The sequence below is a fragment of the Cryptomeria japonica genome, chromosome 4 (genome assembly GCF_030272615.1).
Source record: "Cryptomeria japonica chromosome 4, Sugi_1.0, whole genome shotgun sequence".
In the NCBI taxonomy this organism is placed as follows: domain Eukaryota; kingdom Viridiplantae; phylum Streptophyta; class Pinopsida; order Cupressales; family Cupressaceae; genus Cryptomeria; species Cryptomeria japonica.
The window spans coordinates 472,080,976-472,097,638 of record NC_081408.1 but is presented as its reverse complement, the minus strand read 5'-3'; the positions used below and the strand labels follow the sequence as shown (position 1 = coordinate 472,097,638).

Sequence of the window (16,663 nt, the reverse complement as noted above, 5' to 3'; positions counted from 1 at the left end):
TAAAGAGGAGATGAATGTCCTCAAAATAGTACTCCAAATCTGAAATATGAGACTCCACAAACAAGGATGATATGTCTGCTAGATATGAATCCCAAATAGCTGTGTTTGGAAGAATAATATCCTACTGCATTGAATCAATGGGGGCTATGCATGAGCCAACGCCAATCTGATTAGGAACAACTGAAGATGAAGATGATTGAGATGGGATCTCAATGTGAGAAGTAGGAACATGAAGATAGGCCTTTGATCCATCGGAACATGCAAGACCTTTGATATACTCAATCTCCTATATAGTATCATCATCATAGGGCATGAAATCTGCATGTGCAAGGGGAAGAAGACAATCTGTTGCAAGGTCCTTTGGAAATGGAGAGATATGAGGGTCTCCAAAGATCTCCCAAAGGCAAGTCCAAAGTGCGGGAGGACACTCAAGGTCCGAGATAGCACACATATTGTCATTATCAACACTAGAACAAATCACACCTACAACATGGTTTATGAGATTACTCCAAGCTGATTTGCCTCTTGAAGTTGTTGGTTCAGATATGAGTCCATACAAATAAGGCAACATATCTAGCCACTTGAGAAGGATGCCATGTCGCCAAGACTCATAATTGCCCTTAGCCAGACAGACAGTTGAAGGATGAACAAAAAAACCTATGATACCTCAAATGAAATTATCAGACCCCAATAATCTCAGCACATGTAAAGCACATCAAATATAACCCTGTTCAACAAACAGATCCATCCAAAGTGCCAAAATATCCAAATAATTGAGCATATAGTGAAAACACAAAAATCTCAATAAAATGTACTTGGAGCACAATCTGGAAAAATAGACTTGATATATGGATAGAGGACTCTGAGAGCTTTCTGATGATGTATGGAAGTTGAAAAATGGAGTCCGGATGTGCAAGATATGGCCCCAGAAGTGTGAAATTGAATGCCGACTTTGGAGGCCTGGTATGGAAAATTGGTGCAGAATATGATCAAACCACCTGCAGAATAAGATTGGCACCAGAACCAGCTTTCCAATGATATCTTGTTTTTTTGATTACGTATGACGAAGTTATTAGCAAAAAACCACACACTAATTTTTAAGGCTTGGAGGTCTAAAAATAGAGAAACTCAGCTAAATTTAGCTGAGCGACTATTCTGCCAAATTTATGGGACTGACTGATGATGTCAGCACTGTGTAAGGCCCATACCTACCTTCTTGTTGACTTTGATTTTTTTCAAATAAAAAATTAATCTTTGTTTTGTTTAAAAAAATTTAACAAAAAGATTTATGCATGGAATTGTTTTTTACCAGATCTGTGATTTTAAAAAAAATTTCTGACGCAGGTACTGTAGCGTGCAGGTGGTACAGCTGTACAGATTTTTGACTCGTAAAGCATGCCAACCAATTTTTCACCGAAAATATTTTTGACCTCCGATTTTTATGATTTGACAGCAATTTAGGGGTTTTGGGGCCTTTTGAGTGTGATGGTGAACTTCGTTTTGTGTCAAAGTGCCCAGATTTTTCAGCTATCCCTAGATTTTGCCTCAATTTGTGTGCCCTCAACCAATTTGACCCGATTTTTCAACTGCTTAGATTTTGATGAAACAATAGTCGATCTTGGGGTTTTTCGATGCTGCAGACACAATGGTGACCTTTGTTTGAACCCAACATGCATAGAAAATTCATCTCAGGTTGGATCCCACAAGCATGCGGATAGGAGCTTTATAGATTTGAAGCTTTGATACCATGTAGAAATTGGTGATCAACCACATGATCCAAGAATCATCTGCAAAAAAAGTACCCATCACACAAAAGAGATCAAGCAAAGATTGTATGCTCTATAACAACCGGAGGATTTTGTATTAAGGCACAAAAAATAAAAAGATTCAATATTGTAGGTACAATATTGGAGGTTCACAATGAATGAATGACTTGCTTTATAGAGAGCAAGAGATGCCCTAATCCTTAAAATAGAAGAACTAAAGCAATGCAAAGTAGGAGCTAAATTGAACTCAACTACAAGCTAAAAAAGCTAACTAGAAGTGCCTCTAAGTGAATTAAGACTAAAAAAGTACAACACCTAGATAAAATAAAGCACCTAAGTTTAGCTTAAGTGAAAAAGCAGTTAAAGGACCTAATTAATAAATAATTAGATAATTGTCCTAAAATTGCTCCAATTGTAACATAACAAAGGTTGAGGATCTCAAACCAAAGCCGACCCAACCATTACCATTACAAATTAGACAAAAGAAATCAAACCTCATTAAAGACCATGACTACATAAATATTGAAGACACTCCTTTTGCAAACTTAGGATGTAACATCATAGGTCAAAATGTAAACATGGATAGGCGTGCCGTGTGACTACCCATAGAACCAAGATCTCTCAAAGAGACTGCGTTAACAATACAAAATGATCGAAACCGAAATCAAGATGCCTAAGAGAAGTAAACTTTGAACTCAAATGGGACAATACCTATGCACCTAGAAGCAAACAAGAAAAGAAGGTGAATTCAGTGTATGGAGCCTCAAACCAAACCAAAGATATACCTCTTGCAAGTCAACCTCATTACAAAGATTTGACCATGAAAATAAATTAGGACCTAAAACCAAACAACTAGAAGCACACTTGATTCAGGACTTGAGAGCGAAGAAAGGGGTCCACATTTTACCAAGGCAAAATGGGGCACATTTTGTGGGGCACTTGACAAAGATCCACTCTCATATAATTTAGTTAAAAAAACAATAGATTTTTTTTAAATATAGGACCCTATCTTTTTTAGAAGCTTGATAATTATCTTTCAAAGAATACCACAATGCACTAGTGTTGACGTGTATTTTGTACACTGCCTAACACAGAATAAAATACCCAAGGGTACCTTATCCTCTCTTGAATAAAGCCTCTGATTGCTGAAGATGTTGCAAAAAAAGGATCAATCAGGATGACTCCAAGGTTCTTTGATGTAGGGTCTCTACGTGTGGATAAGCACCAGTGGTCGTTGTGAATGCTGTTTCATCAAGGGGCCTTACGTTTCCGTTCAGGAACAGATTTTCCTAAAACTAACAAGTTCTCAAAAAGATCAAAAGGTAGGGTTTGCAAGAGATAGATTCTAATCTAATCCTAAGAATGACTCGATGTAGGCTAGACTTGGTAGGATTCGACCAATTTCAGTATCGCCAAGGAATTACAACTCTACTGAGATTGATGCGATCTTCTAAGGTGATTATTGATTTTCAAATCATCAAGAATCATAGACACTACCATGAAGGTACATATCAATAGTTCAATGATGATTGAAGGTTTAAGTAATCCAAATATCTCCAGTTGACCACACAAAGCGTTCTTACAATCAGTAAGAAGCTAGTGGTTTGGAACGTGAATCTCACCAAAGATCAAGCTCAACACTTAGTCCTTCAAACTTTAAATACTGCTTCGACCAAGAATGATTCAAGAAAGTAAGCAACCATGAAAGTAGCCACAAGATTTGCAATAAAACACCATAACTTCAATATTTCATTGATCTCAAAGCCAAAATAGACAACAATTGCTTGAAATTCTCTCTTCAAAACTCAATCTTGCTGCAAAATAACTTTCTTCTCTCCAAAAGCTCTAATTCTATTCTGCTATTCTCTATCTATATTCTAATTTCTAATGACAAAATGAAAATGAATGAGGGTATATATAGCATCCTCAATTACAATGAACGGCCCAGATCAAAAGAAGATCAACGGCTGAGATTTTGACACCTAAACCCTAATTAGGGTTTTATTACAAAAGTTCCCCTTTTATTGAACAATATTAAATGCATAGCCAAATATTTAATTGGCACAAAAATCTAGGAAACATGGACCAATGATAATTAAGGTGCCACATCATCTATAACAACCTCTCTTCTAGAACCTTGTTCCCTTTCCAATGCTCCTTCTTAGCATATGCAGTGAATCTAGACACAATTCCCTCGATCTCAGCAATAGGAATCTCTGGAAGATTCCTCATTCGTTCCTCCAAGTGGATGACCTGATCGAAAGCCTTGAGAAGAGCTATGTCCCATCCAGGCTCGAGTTCTTTGATTTTCTCAATTAGGAGCATAGTAGCGAACATTTGATCTCTTTGCTCATCTGTGATAACATTCTCATCTTTGCAAAAGATGACCTTGACCTTCTCCTCCAACTCTTGAAGATTCACATCTGTCTCATCTTCAATCCTCCTGCCAAGAATAGAACATAACACCTCAAACACCTTGTCCTGGTTTGGATGGATGACCTCCTCAACTTGATTGCATTTTGTACTAATGTCTTCGAAAAGAACTTCCTTCATCTGAAGTAGAGTTGACCACTGGAGTAAATTATGAGCTCCTCCATCCATTATCTTTTCTTGTGCTAAGATCTTTCTTGGTGTTTGCCTGATTACTTGCAGAACAAGAATGATAACATCTCTAGTGTGGGCAAAGGCGGCTACTGTTATCATTAGGTTGTGAATGATCTCAAGGACCTGGATAGCTCGACGGGTAGTCTGCATCATTCTTGTTGCGAACTCAATGGCAACAGTATGAGATTTGTCAATCCAAGAGCTCATAAGCTGGACCAAGCTCTTAACTCTTTCTGCCTCACCAACTGATTCAAGGGGAAGTGCTTGCATAGGGGATACTGCTGGATCCTGATGTCCCAAAGGCTGATTGAGATGGCTAAAGTAGCCTCTCCAAGCACCAACCTCTCGCTCAAGCTTTCTATTCTTTTCCATTTCTTCTTTAAGCTTGTCTTTAAGTGCCTCAAATGAATCAGTTGCCTCATCCAGTGTCTGCTCGGCTGTGAGTGGACCAAGTTCAAAGGTCTCTACATCATACTCTTCTGCAAGGATTTCACCTTCGTACTTGTCCACTGCCGGTGTAGCTATCTGCAACTTCCTGGACCCTGTCTCATCTCTGATCATCTTGGACATTTTGGTGGCCTTCTTCCTTTCTGTTACTCCCTGAGAATTTCCAACAAGACTCTCTAAATCAATCACATTATCTTCGTCTTCGATCACAATCACCCTTGTTAGCCTCTCCTTTAACCAATCTGGAATGGTGGACTTTGTCTCTCTGACTTGTATCTCTTTAGGCAATGGTTCTTCTTCTCGGAGAGGAGATGTCACTTCATCATTATTCTTGTCTTCATGTAGCTCATCAACTTGAGGAGATTGACTTGATGAACGTTGAGGTGCTTGCCTTTCTTCATGTTTATCATTCTGGACCATTGATTCCATAGATTCCTCAACTTCAAGTACCCTCTTCCCTTGTCCTTGACTTGTCCTTTTTTCATGTCGGGAAGATGTGCCAGATGAGTGATCTCGATGGGCCTCTTGCTTCTTCTTGGAGGGTTCCCTCTTCTCAGGTCTTTCTTTCCTCTTCGCACTTCTAGGGTGAGGATTGCCTTCACTTACGCATCTAGGGTGAGGATTGTCTTCATTTGTGCTCCTAGGATGAGGATTGCCTTCATTTGTGCTCCTAGGATGAGGATTGCCTTCGCTTGTGCTTGCTCCTCCTTTCCCTGGCCTTTCCTCCAAAGTAAAAGTCATAGGTATGTTCTGTTCTCTCAACTTTTGATGTTGCACATCAACCCATCTGCGAGTACAAGACAAAACTGGAGCCATCAAAGCTTTTAAGTCAAAAACCTCAGGTTCATTCCAATCTATCTTCACTGCTTTGTCTTCTCGGTCATAAGATGATTGGAGATGTCTGCCACTGTCCTGAGCTTGATCAGCCACTCTGTAAACTTTGCATTTCCTGATGAGATCTAAAGGTATCCTGGAATGCATCTTTCTTTTCACTTCTAAATCATCTGAGAGATTCATCAAAAAGTCCTCTATCTGAAATTCGTGCTTGTACTTTCTACCAACTGTTTCTTCTAAATATCCATAAGGATCAAAATTCTCTCTCAAGGCAAAGAATGAAAATGAATATAAGGCCAACTCTTTCTCTGCATCATCCATGGCTAGAGCATTAGGACATACCTCAACTGAATTCCCTAGTATGATAGGCACAAGAATTCCATTTCCATGCCTGTGTCTGAATGCCTTTGCATAAGCTGCCAACTGCCTAGTCACCTCAAGTAACACTATTCTGTCTGTCGGATATCTTGGCAACATATATGGAGGTGAAGGACACCCATGAACTCTAATATATGTAAACTTCTGGAATTGGATAAACCAAGCACCATACCTCTTCACGAGCTCTTGTGCATCTTGAGATATCCGATTGTGAATCCCGCCTTGCAATGTCCTGGTGATGTTCATCGTGAAGGTATCATTAACTAACTTGTAGTTACTTCCAGGTGGGTGATGCAAATGAACATAAGATTCACAAACTCTGACTTCCCCGGACCCTCTTCCGATCACTCCTCTGTGAGGTAGTCCTGCATATTCAAAACTCCTGATCAAGGCATATATGATGTACGAGCTCATGTGGAATGACTTGGTAGCCTTCAGTCTTCTCAACTGCATGTCCAAGCAATGGCTAATAATTCTAGCCCAATGAATTGTTCCTTTCCCTTGAGCTATCACTTGGATGAAGTAGAACATCCACTTCTCAAAATAGAAGGCTTGAGGAGCCCCGGTAACTCGATTGAGTAAAGTTATCAAATCCCTGTACTCCTCCTGGAAGTCGATCCTATGTGGTGTGTTGGGAATCTTGCTCAGGCGAGGACGACTTTTGAGTAACCAATTCTTGTTGATGATGCTCAAGCAAGTGTCTGGATCATCTTCGTACATGGATCTAGCTCCTTCCAAGCTTTTGTAAATCATATCTTTATGTTCTGGTAAATGGAGAGCTTCACTGATAGCCTCTTCTGAAAGGTAAGCCAAAGTGTTTCCTTCGTTGGACACGATTGATCTTGATTGTGGGTCATAATGGCGGGCACACTCGATCATCAGCTCATGACACTGGACTGCTGGAGGGAAGCCGACCGCCTTGATAATGCCACTTTCAATTATTCTCCTTGCGACAGGTGATGGCTTTCCAATGTAAGGGACCTCTCGAAACTTCTTCACACTGAAGTTTTCCAAGTTGGTATCTCCAATGTTACTCCACTTTGACACGATCTTGGTCTCCAATTCTTCATTCCTTTGATCTTCCTTCATGAGGGCTAGATGACTAGTGGATGCTCTTGCCTTCGGGGTCGCCATCTTGATACCTCCACTTGAGGACTAATTCTAAGAAATAATGCAAAATTAGGCAAGTTCGCTAGGCAAAATGTGGATCAAGGCTCTCCCTTCAACAAAATGGTCTTCCTCTAGACTTCGCAAGCATCAACTTTACCACTTCTAGCCTTCAACCAAATTCGCTCTTCTTAAATCAAACTTCGCACTCCTTCTTGGACCAGATTTCGCACCTTTATTGCTTCTTCAAATCGCACTTGAATGGATGATTAAATGATGGATTAAAATGCTCCAAAACACCACAACTATATAGGCGCTCATTACCTCATTCCTCATAGGCCGACTTGGTGAAAATAGGCCAAAAAATAAACAAAATTTAATAAAAGAAGAGGCCGACTTTTATAAAAAATATTAAAATAATATCCCAAGCGCTCTATTTTAAATTTAATTTAATAATAATTAATTTTAAATGCCTTTATAATTAAAAATTTTGATTTTTTAAAGGCTTAAATTAATTATTAAATATCAACGCACCTTTATTAAATGCCAACTTAATTAGAAAATTTCAAGGTTTTAGCGAATTTGGCATTTAATACGAGTTTTTCAAAGTACGTGCTCAAGCATGGGAAAATAGTAGGCATGAATAACATCGCTCTGGTCCCTTGGAGAGGGACAGGAGCGCCCATACATTTTAGACCTCGCATTTCTAGTTTTTTTACGTTCAAAATCCCATCCTTGATGTTCAAAATGGCACTCTTGCTTGGAATTTTGAGTTTAATTCATGTGACCTTTGGAAGGAGCTTGCTTTAAAACATTTTCGCCCTGGTCCCTTGGTGAGGGACAGGAGCGATCCCACCTTTTGTCCTTGGTCTCCAAATTGCCAATTCATGATGTGAGGTAGGCAATGATCATTTTTGTTCGTTCTATGCATGCTTAACTCGTTTTCTCAAGGCAAAATGAGCTCATCCAAGGATTTTCGCCCTGGTCCTTCAGTGAAGGACAGGAGCGATTTTTACATTTGAGTCCAGGATCGTTGATTTTTGGGGTCGATTCCTTGTTCATCGTCCTTCGAAAGACATTTCCCATCTTGTATCACCTTGTCTTGCGTTGGCTTTGAAGAAAAATTGTTGATTTCATGAAAATCGCCCTGGTCCTTCAGTGAAGGACAGGAGCGATTTTTAGTCCATAGCACCATATCAATACCTAATCACCTTCAAGGTATAAAACAATCATCCCTTATTCCATCTTGAGTCTTTGAAACGAAAGTAGCATTCCAAAATGTTAGGCTTTAGGCAAATTTGAAGATTTCGCTCTGGTCCCTTGGAGAGGGACAGGAGCGCCTTAGCCAATTTTCATCAAGTTTTGTGGTCCTCGCAACTTCATTCTTCCTTGAAGCATTTTAAATATCATCGCCATCTTGTGCTTTGGCCTGGATTCGTCCAAATTTGGAGGGGAAGACTTGATAATGTGTTTTTCGCCCTGGTCCCTTGGAGAGGGACAGGGGCACCTTGGCCATTATGAGCTCACTTGTGTTTTGCTAACTTTCAAAATTATCTTCAATGGAGTGATTATGCCTTCCTTCCTTCATCTCAAACTTGAAACTCGCTTTACCTTTGCCAAGAATTTGTCTCTTGAGAAAATCGCTCTGGTCCCTTGGAGAGGGACAGGAGCTTCCTTTGAAAATCGCTCTGGTCCCTTGGTGAGGGACAGGAGCGCCTATTGCAACTTGGGTTGGTTTTCTCCTTTGTAGGCCACTCAAGTTATATTCAACGAATAAAACATACCTCTCTTGACCTCCTCAAATCGCGAAATCACTTAAATCTTATGAGGACAATGCAAATTAGGAACTCAAGCTCTGGTCCTTCAGTGAGGGACAGGAGCGCCTTTTGGTTTCAAGGCCAAATCTTTTCACTTCACATCTCAAATTTCCTTTGCTGGGGAAGATACCATCTTTTTACAAGCCACGAACGAGAGCCCAAGTCTAGGAAAGATCCCAGAAGGTGTGTGTGGAGAAAATCGCTCTGGTCCCTTGAAGAGGGACAGGAGCGAACTTGTCTTTTAGGCAAGGCGTTCAACCTTTCACTGCTTTTTGACTAAGTCTGGATATTCAATTACGCTCACTTCATCCTTCCTTGTGCCTTCGACGCTCAAATTTGACGAATCAAGGCCAAGAATGACCCTGATAAGCCATTTCGCCTTGGTCCTTCAGTGAAGGACAGGAGCGATTTTGTCTTAATCATTCAAAATCATCACCTTCAAACCTCCAAAATCCTTAAAATCTTCAATTCACGTCCAATTGACTCCCCTGGCAATCTTGCACAAAACAATTAAATGAAATTAGAGACAAATATGCATTAAATAACATTTTCGCCTTGGTCCCTGAGAGAGGGGCAGGGGCGATTTCTCCTTTTCAAGCTAAAATATCCACAGTTTAAATCTTTAAATCACTTCATCATGCAGGGTTAGGTCATCTTCAAGGCCAGGGTCAGTCATCTTGCTTCCAAAAATTTGGTCAAAATTTACCTAGACAAAATGTACAATTTCATCCTCAAAATGCTGGCACTAAGAAAAAAATTTGAATTTACCCCAAAAGAACCCTGACTTAACCTAAGACAACCCTAACTTCAGTAATCAATCTTCAGGAGGATGCGTAATAACCTTCAAAATTTGACTGGATTTGCCTTGAACAAACACATTCAAAAGAAACCCCAGGGGTTTAGACCTAGTCCAGACAGACCTCACTCACTTAATCAAAACCCTAAAAGCAGAGAGAAGAGCAGGCAAAACAAAAGCAAAAACGAGAGGGGGTCCCCATTCTAATGGGGCGATGTGTGAAATGGTCACAACAACTAGCAAACACAGCACTATGGAATTTGGGGATTAAATCATTAGACATAGACAAATTGAGTAATAATAGGGCCTTTCTATGACGCTTGTCAAAATCATCTTGATTGTTGGTTGGCCTGGTTTCAATGCTTAACAATATTCTGTCACACATTTGATACTCAGTGATAGTGAGTATTTGGACTCCTTATATTATACTTTTCTTGGTGAGTTTTTGATTTTTTTGTAGAATAAGGTTTTGAATATTGATCATTGCACAATGGGGATATATAGACACAATATTCAAACCCTAAAAACCCTTTTAATTTGACCTAGAAAATGAAATTTTCCCAAAACCACAGTCCTTAACAAGTGCAGATTTTTCACAAAATTTTTACAGACTAGAAATGGATATTTTTCATAGACTAATTTAGGCTTTTACAATAAATTGAAATTAAATTTTTTATTTTATGTGGAGAAAGAATAAAGAGGGTACCTATAGAATTTTGCAATTGACAAAGACTTGTTTTTTTGCCCATTGTTATTGCATATAATGTGCCTTGATGTCGTTTGACCTTCAAACTCCTTGATTTTCTGGCATTGCTTGTTTACCCTAGCTTTGATTTTATTGCTTGTGATTGTATCATGCCCTCATTTGTTGTAATTCATGATTTTTGTTGTGATTGTTTGAATGCTTGTGCTTGTAGACTTCCATGTGTCTCCGTCATGCCCCAAAAATTCAAATATACCCACATTTTCTAGAATATGTTTCCAGACATAAAAATTCCCCCAACTATATTTTTGGGTGTGCCATGTTGTTGGTAAATGTCATGCCGTTAGGAATCCTATGTGACCTTTAGCCTGCGATCCTTCAAAACACAATTTCCTTGCCATGCCCTAGCAATGTGATCACAAATGTTTTAGCTATGATCCTCCAATTGGTGTTTGCAACTCACGATTTGATGACTGCTTTGCTTACTGCCTTTTGATCTTCTCTCTCCTTGATCTCTTTCGAACTCTGTATGATTGATGTTGTATCTACTGATACCATCTTAATTTTCCATGGACCAACTAGGACTTGAATGTGGGACTTCCCATTGGCTGCTGGGGTGCTCTACCATTGAGCTACCAGCCCACTTTGTGACTCGTCCTTTTATGGTTTAGGTGGCTCATTTCTCCAACACTCCCTCTTGAGCCATTGCATAGAAGCTCAGGGCTCCTAGCCTTGGTTTTGATACCAATGTTGGTAAAAACAAAACAAATTTTTTTTAGAGAAACTGGTGTACATCTCATGGTAAGAGTTATATAGATTCAAGAAAATTCTTGTTACAACCAACTCATTGACAGACTAAGACAAATCAAGCAATTTGGGGATTCTCAGTGGCCTATAAATGCTGACACTCAGGCTGCTTTTTATGCTGATTAAAGTGCTGTATCATGGCAGCCTGTAAGAGTGAAAGATCACTCATAGGTGGCACAATGTTCAACAACTTCTGTTGCACAATTTTTGGCTTGTGTGGCTGCAAAGGCATTTCTTATAGTGACCTGTCTTTTCTCTTGTCATGTTCCAGTGAAATTTTTGATTGTGTAAGTACACACATCATCAGAAGCTTTTGTGCATGTTGAATCTACACCTTGAAGAGTTGGGATACATAAAGGCTAATGCTGATGGTCCAAAACTAAAAGTATGTATAGAAGTTTTTAGCCCTAATGTAGTAGCAAGAGCTCTACTTTTACATTGTCATTAGTTACAAAATCAAAATTCTGATTCAACTTTTCTTCAAGTTTATCATGCCTAAAAATGCCTTGTGGGGAGTTCATTGTATAATTTCCTGGAAATGGTGCATAAGATTGCAGTGCAGGGAATGTTTGGATCCCATAATTCTTATTTTCCTATTTATTTGTTGTCCAGACATACTATATATTGTGTGAAAGGTTTGAATTGAATACATCTCATTCGCCTTATTTGCACTTGGGGATGAAGCCTTGTTTGTACACCTGTTGACTATGTGTTGCTTTCATCTCATATTACTTTTCATATTTCAGGAATTATGCATGTATAAACTCTACTAGCCTTTTGTATCTTCTCAGCTATTTGATATTTTGTTTTGTCTGTCTGCTGAATTTATAACAGCAAACAATCAAATAGCTGAGCTGGAATTGCTTTTGGATGAAGAGAAGGTACTATTATCTTATGCCTTTAAAATGCTTCCACAAAATACTTTAACTGAAAAACAATCGTGGTAATGTTAGTTTATCTATAAGAAAGAAATTTTAATGAAATTTTTTGTTCTTAGTACTTTTGGTTAGGTAGTTTGGTTTTGAGATTGCACTCTTTGAAGCTGGTCCAGTTTTGTATTACCCTCTTACAGGAACATTTGTGTCAATAAAGCTACACAATAAAAGAAAACAAAAGCAAACTATGTCACGACTGTTCTAGGAAGCCGACTAAATTTGTCAATGGTATCTTCCTGTGAAATTTTGTTTTAATGGTAGATAAATGCTTTGAATTTAACGATGGGTCTTATTGTTGATGTTGTGCGTTGCACTTCAGAAAATACATTCCCAGGCATTCTGAAACTCATTGAATAATGCATTTTAATCAGTAATTATCTTAAAATAATATTATTTGAAGGAGCATGTTTTGTATGACTGGAGTGACTCCGAATTCTGGAGTTATAGTACCGAAATTTTTGCATCACAGTTATTATAGTGTGGTGGTATTAACAGCCAAAAAAGATGTAAATGCACCTCCATAATTGAGTTTTTTGCCGTGATGCAATGAATTGAACTGGACAAAATTGTAATTAGACTCTTCAACTGCTGTTTTTTACTAACTGAATGGACTTTTTCCTCTTACCCTCATATCACAAACTTAGGATAGCAAAACAATTACAATTTGGAAGCTGAATTCCTCAATTTTGGCTATACACATTTAACTATCCATATCGTGAACATTTTTAACCAGCTTTCCTCCCTCCTAAATATTTGCATTATCCACTCCGTTTAGATATTTCATTTTTGCTATGTTGCTGGTTTGGATTTATAGGTTCAGGGCATTTTGGTTTGGTAGTTTGGTGTTTCTTTATTCTGGGTTTGGTATGGCGGGGTTTGGCTGTACAATATAAAATAGATAAAAGTAATTAAAATATAAATATATATTTGTAAAACAAAAAACATACTTTATATTCATTTATCCAAATATATAAATATAGATATATAGCTATAAATAAGAAAGACAAAATATATTAATATAAAAATATAAACATAAAATAATAGATATTGAAAGGAAATATTGTTACAAGATTGCAGCCTTCAGAGGTTACAGTAAGCCATCGGTGGCTAAATATGAACATTTGATGAACAAAGACTAAAGGATTCAAAAACTTCTTGAGGCCATCGCGATAAAAAACCACGTTTCCAATTTCAATCAAGATGAAGGGTTGCCTCTTAATGCAGCTTGGCAACCCTTTTGAACTCCCCCTCCTTTTCAACCCTCCGCCTTAGTGTTCTCTCTCTTACCTTCTCCTTCCTGCCTTTGTTTATAACTTTTACTTTTCTTCTTTCCTAATTTAGTGGCCCAGTCTTATCCTTTCTTTTTTCTTTCCCGTTAGTTCCCTCTTAAATCCTTCTTTGTTTGTTCTTTTTAATCTCCTTTAATTTTTTTCTTTTCCTTAATTTATAAGTTTATATGTTTTCTTGTAATCCCTCTTATATTCTTTTTAACCTTTTTGCTTCCTTCGTCCTTTCTAGTTTAACTTATTCTTTTGTTCTTTTCTATTCCTTTGCACTCTTAATTTTAACTTTCTAACTACTTTCTTCTCAATTTTTTAGCATTTTTTACATTTTTTTAGGTTTCGGTTCTTGTTCTCTTTTGTTTTAATTATTTTCTAACTAGTGTGTTTTGCTTATGATTTTATTTATTCCTTTTTATTCCTTTATTAGATTCCTAGGTTTTTAATCTTAATCTCTCTCTCTCTCTCTATATATATATATATATGTATATGTATTCTCTTAGTATTTTTCAATCTCTATTTATTTGTTTTTTGAGTTTCTTGTCTTCATAGTAAGCTTTATTTTTTAGCTTGTCACTTTTTCTTTGACTATATACCTTTTTAACATAATATATATTTACGGATTTAATCTCTCTTATTATATTTTTATATTCCATTAATTACTTCCTTCTTACTATTTCTTTAGTTCTTTCTTTCCTTTCTAGTAGATCCTATCCACAACAAACTGGGTTGAGCCCTAACTCGACATCATAATGACCCTATGTTTTAACCTTGTTAAGGGCATTTGCGAACCCCATGCCTTCAAAGTGAGCATCCCCTTTTCAAATGTCCCACTTGGCAACATGGCACCTTCACTTGAAAGTGTACAACATTTCATCAATATAGAAACCCGCAGGTGTGCCATGTGGCGATCCCATATGCTTCCCAAAAGGCCCCATTGTTTAATTAATACTTGCGGCGGAGCATGACACGTGGAGGTGTCGTGAAAGTTCGAAGTGAGATCAAAAGGGGCTTCCCAAATTTCCCCACCAACGCACCACGTGCTTGAGGCACAAATAGACCTAGCGAGCATGTATGAAATTTTTCAAGTCCAAGCAAAGTGTGCCACTTGTCAACTATGCTTGAGACTGAAAAAATTTTGGGCCTTGAAGGAGAATGCAAATACGCCATTGGCTGTTGGGAGATGGAGAAGAATCTGGACACACCGCATGGCCAAATTAAGAAACAAGTGCTAGAAATAGAAAAATAAGATTCCATGCTGAGTTCATTTTGATGAAAGTCATGGGAAATCTAGGTGGTGCTCATGCTATGCGCTTTGGGAAAGATAATGATGTAGAAGTCTATCATGCAAAAGCAATTACAACAACCCTATGATAAGGTTGACACGCAACAGATTTGCAGGCATGGATTCAATTGCAAAAATATTTTCCAATCTAGAGGAGCTTTTTTATTTAAGCCTGTGGGCACTCTGTAATAAGGGTTTTACATGTTAAAAACGTTCAATGGATTCAACACTTTCAGTATATTTTTGAGAAGTATTTTCTTTAAGCTTAGTAACTTGCAGCCCATGCTCAAACCTTAGCATGTTTGTTCTTAAATAAAGCATTGAGATTGTGCCATAGTTTGCCTTTTGCTTGTTTTATTTCTACATAAATGCTCTATCATAAAAATGAGTGTAGTTACTGTATGCTTAATCTAGCTTTTCTGATTTCTAGCTAATTTGTGAATCATGGACCATGTAAGGATCTTTTACTCTTCCATTTTCCTTAGATTAGGAAACTAGACTAGGCTCTTGGTGAGTAAAATTTGTGAATGCTTAATTATTGTGAAAATCCCTAAGGATCAATACATTTTCACCAAGCCTTCATAGGTGCTTCCCATGGTGAGGATTTGAATGCTATACCCTATGTCTATGTAACTTTGTGTATTTTGTTCTGCTCTTGACAATGAAGGGTTTGTGGTGTGTTGTGCCCAATTTCAGAAAATGATAGTTCCTCATAATTTCATGAGGGAAATTTTAAAGTGTTGTAAAAGCTTTGCATCAGTGTATTGCCTTAGTTTAGTTAATTTAATGATTAGTCCCCTTTCCCTTTTCATCCTATTTGAGATCTGAAGAGTTGACTTCTAAAATCCCAAAGGTTGTTTCACAAGTCGCATCAAGTCCCACACTTGTGAAACTTTCGGATTGCCCTCATACTAAGCAAAAGCTTCGGAGGTCAACAATTTTCTTGGCAAGCCTAGTGGGACCTTTGTTGAAACCCCATCGCTCAAGAATTGGTGCATTTTTTTAGCATTTCTAGCTTTCAAGAGGCATTCTATCGCATCTGGTGACTTCGCATGATCAAATTTTTAAAAGATGACTCAACTAGTAAGTGCCTTATGCCTAGTGTCAAACAAACCTATTTCTTTTGTTTGAGATAGTGTTTAGAAATCTCATGTTGATCGCCTCATGCTTTAGCATGGAAAAGTATTATGAACATCGTATTTTCCCTTATCCTTTCCATGAAGGTCAAGATCCCTTACCCCCATACCCGCAACATAGAGTTAGCAATGTCTTGGGTTATGCTTCATATTTCCCTGCCACAACGAGCTATGAACAAGTTTTCCCAATTTGTAGATCCAAAACTTACTCCCAACCTCCTTATTAGCGGGATCACCATGTCATGCAACACCCAAATGTACACGATTCCGATGATGTAGATGTTAGAGGTATAATGTTGAACTTTCAAGAACAGTTGAGGTCAATTGAAAAAGAAAAATAAAGGTATCAATATCAACTCGCCTACTATGTCCAGCTACTACAACAAGACTTGGAAATTCAAAGAAGACGTAGGAAGCAAATTCTTATTACCCAAACAGTTGTAAGAAACAAAGAGTGACCCATTATCTCTCAGAAAACCCAACTAAAGAGCTTGTCACCATATCTGAAAATCAATTTCCCCTGTCTTGTTTAAGAAAAGTTCTCCCCTTAAAATCTCTTATCTTGATACCATCTTGCTCTTCAAAGGAGGGCCAGTTGTTTGGAGATCAGACTGGTCTCATGAACAAAGGGAGAAGATGGAACAATACGAGGATCGTAAGGTCCCATGCTCACATGAGGTGAGAAAGGGAAGAGCTACAACCCCAACAACAAGATGTCTACTATGTTCCCAAATAGGATAAAGCTAATGAGTCATGTCTTTTCTTTTA

At 38.0% G+C, this 16,663-nt stretch overlaps 1 protein-coding gene across 3 annotated transcripts in view; it reads left to right on the top strand.

Annotated features, from left to right (window-relative positions):
* LOC131066721 (uncharacterized) overlaps positions 1 to 16,663 on the top strand; it is a 151,883-nt gene that overhangs the window by 74,949 nt on the left and 60,271 nt on the right. For all 3 annotated transcript variants that reach the window (XM_058001554.2, XM_059219887.1, XM_058001561.2), the window contains exon 4: positions 12,094 to 12,140. In XM_058001554.2, coding sequence (XP_057857537.2) covers positions 12,094 to 12,140 — 47 coding nt within the window. The remainder of the gene's footprint in view (positions 1 to 12,093; positions 12,141 to 16,663) is intronic.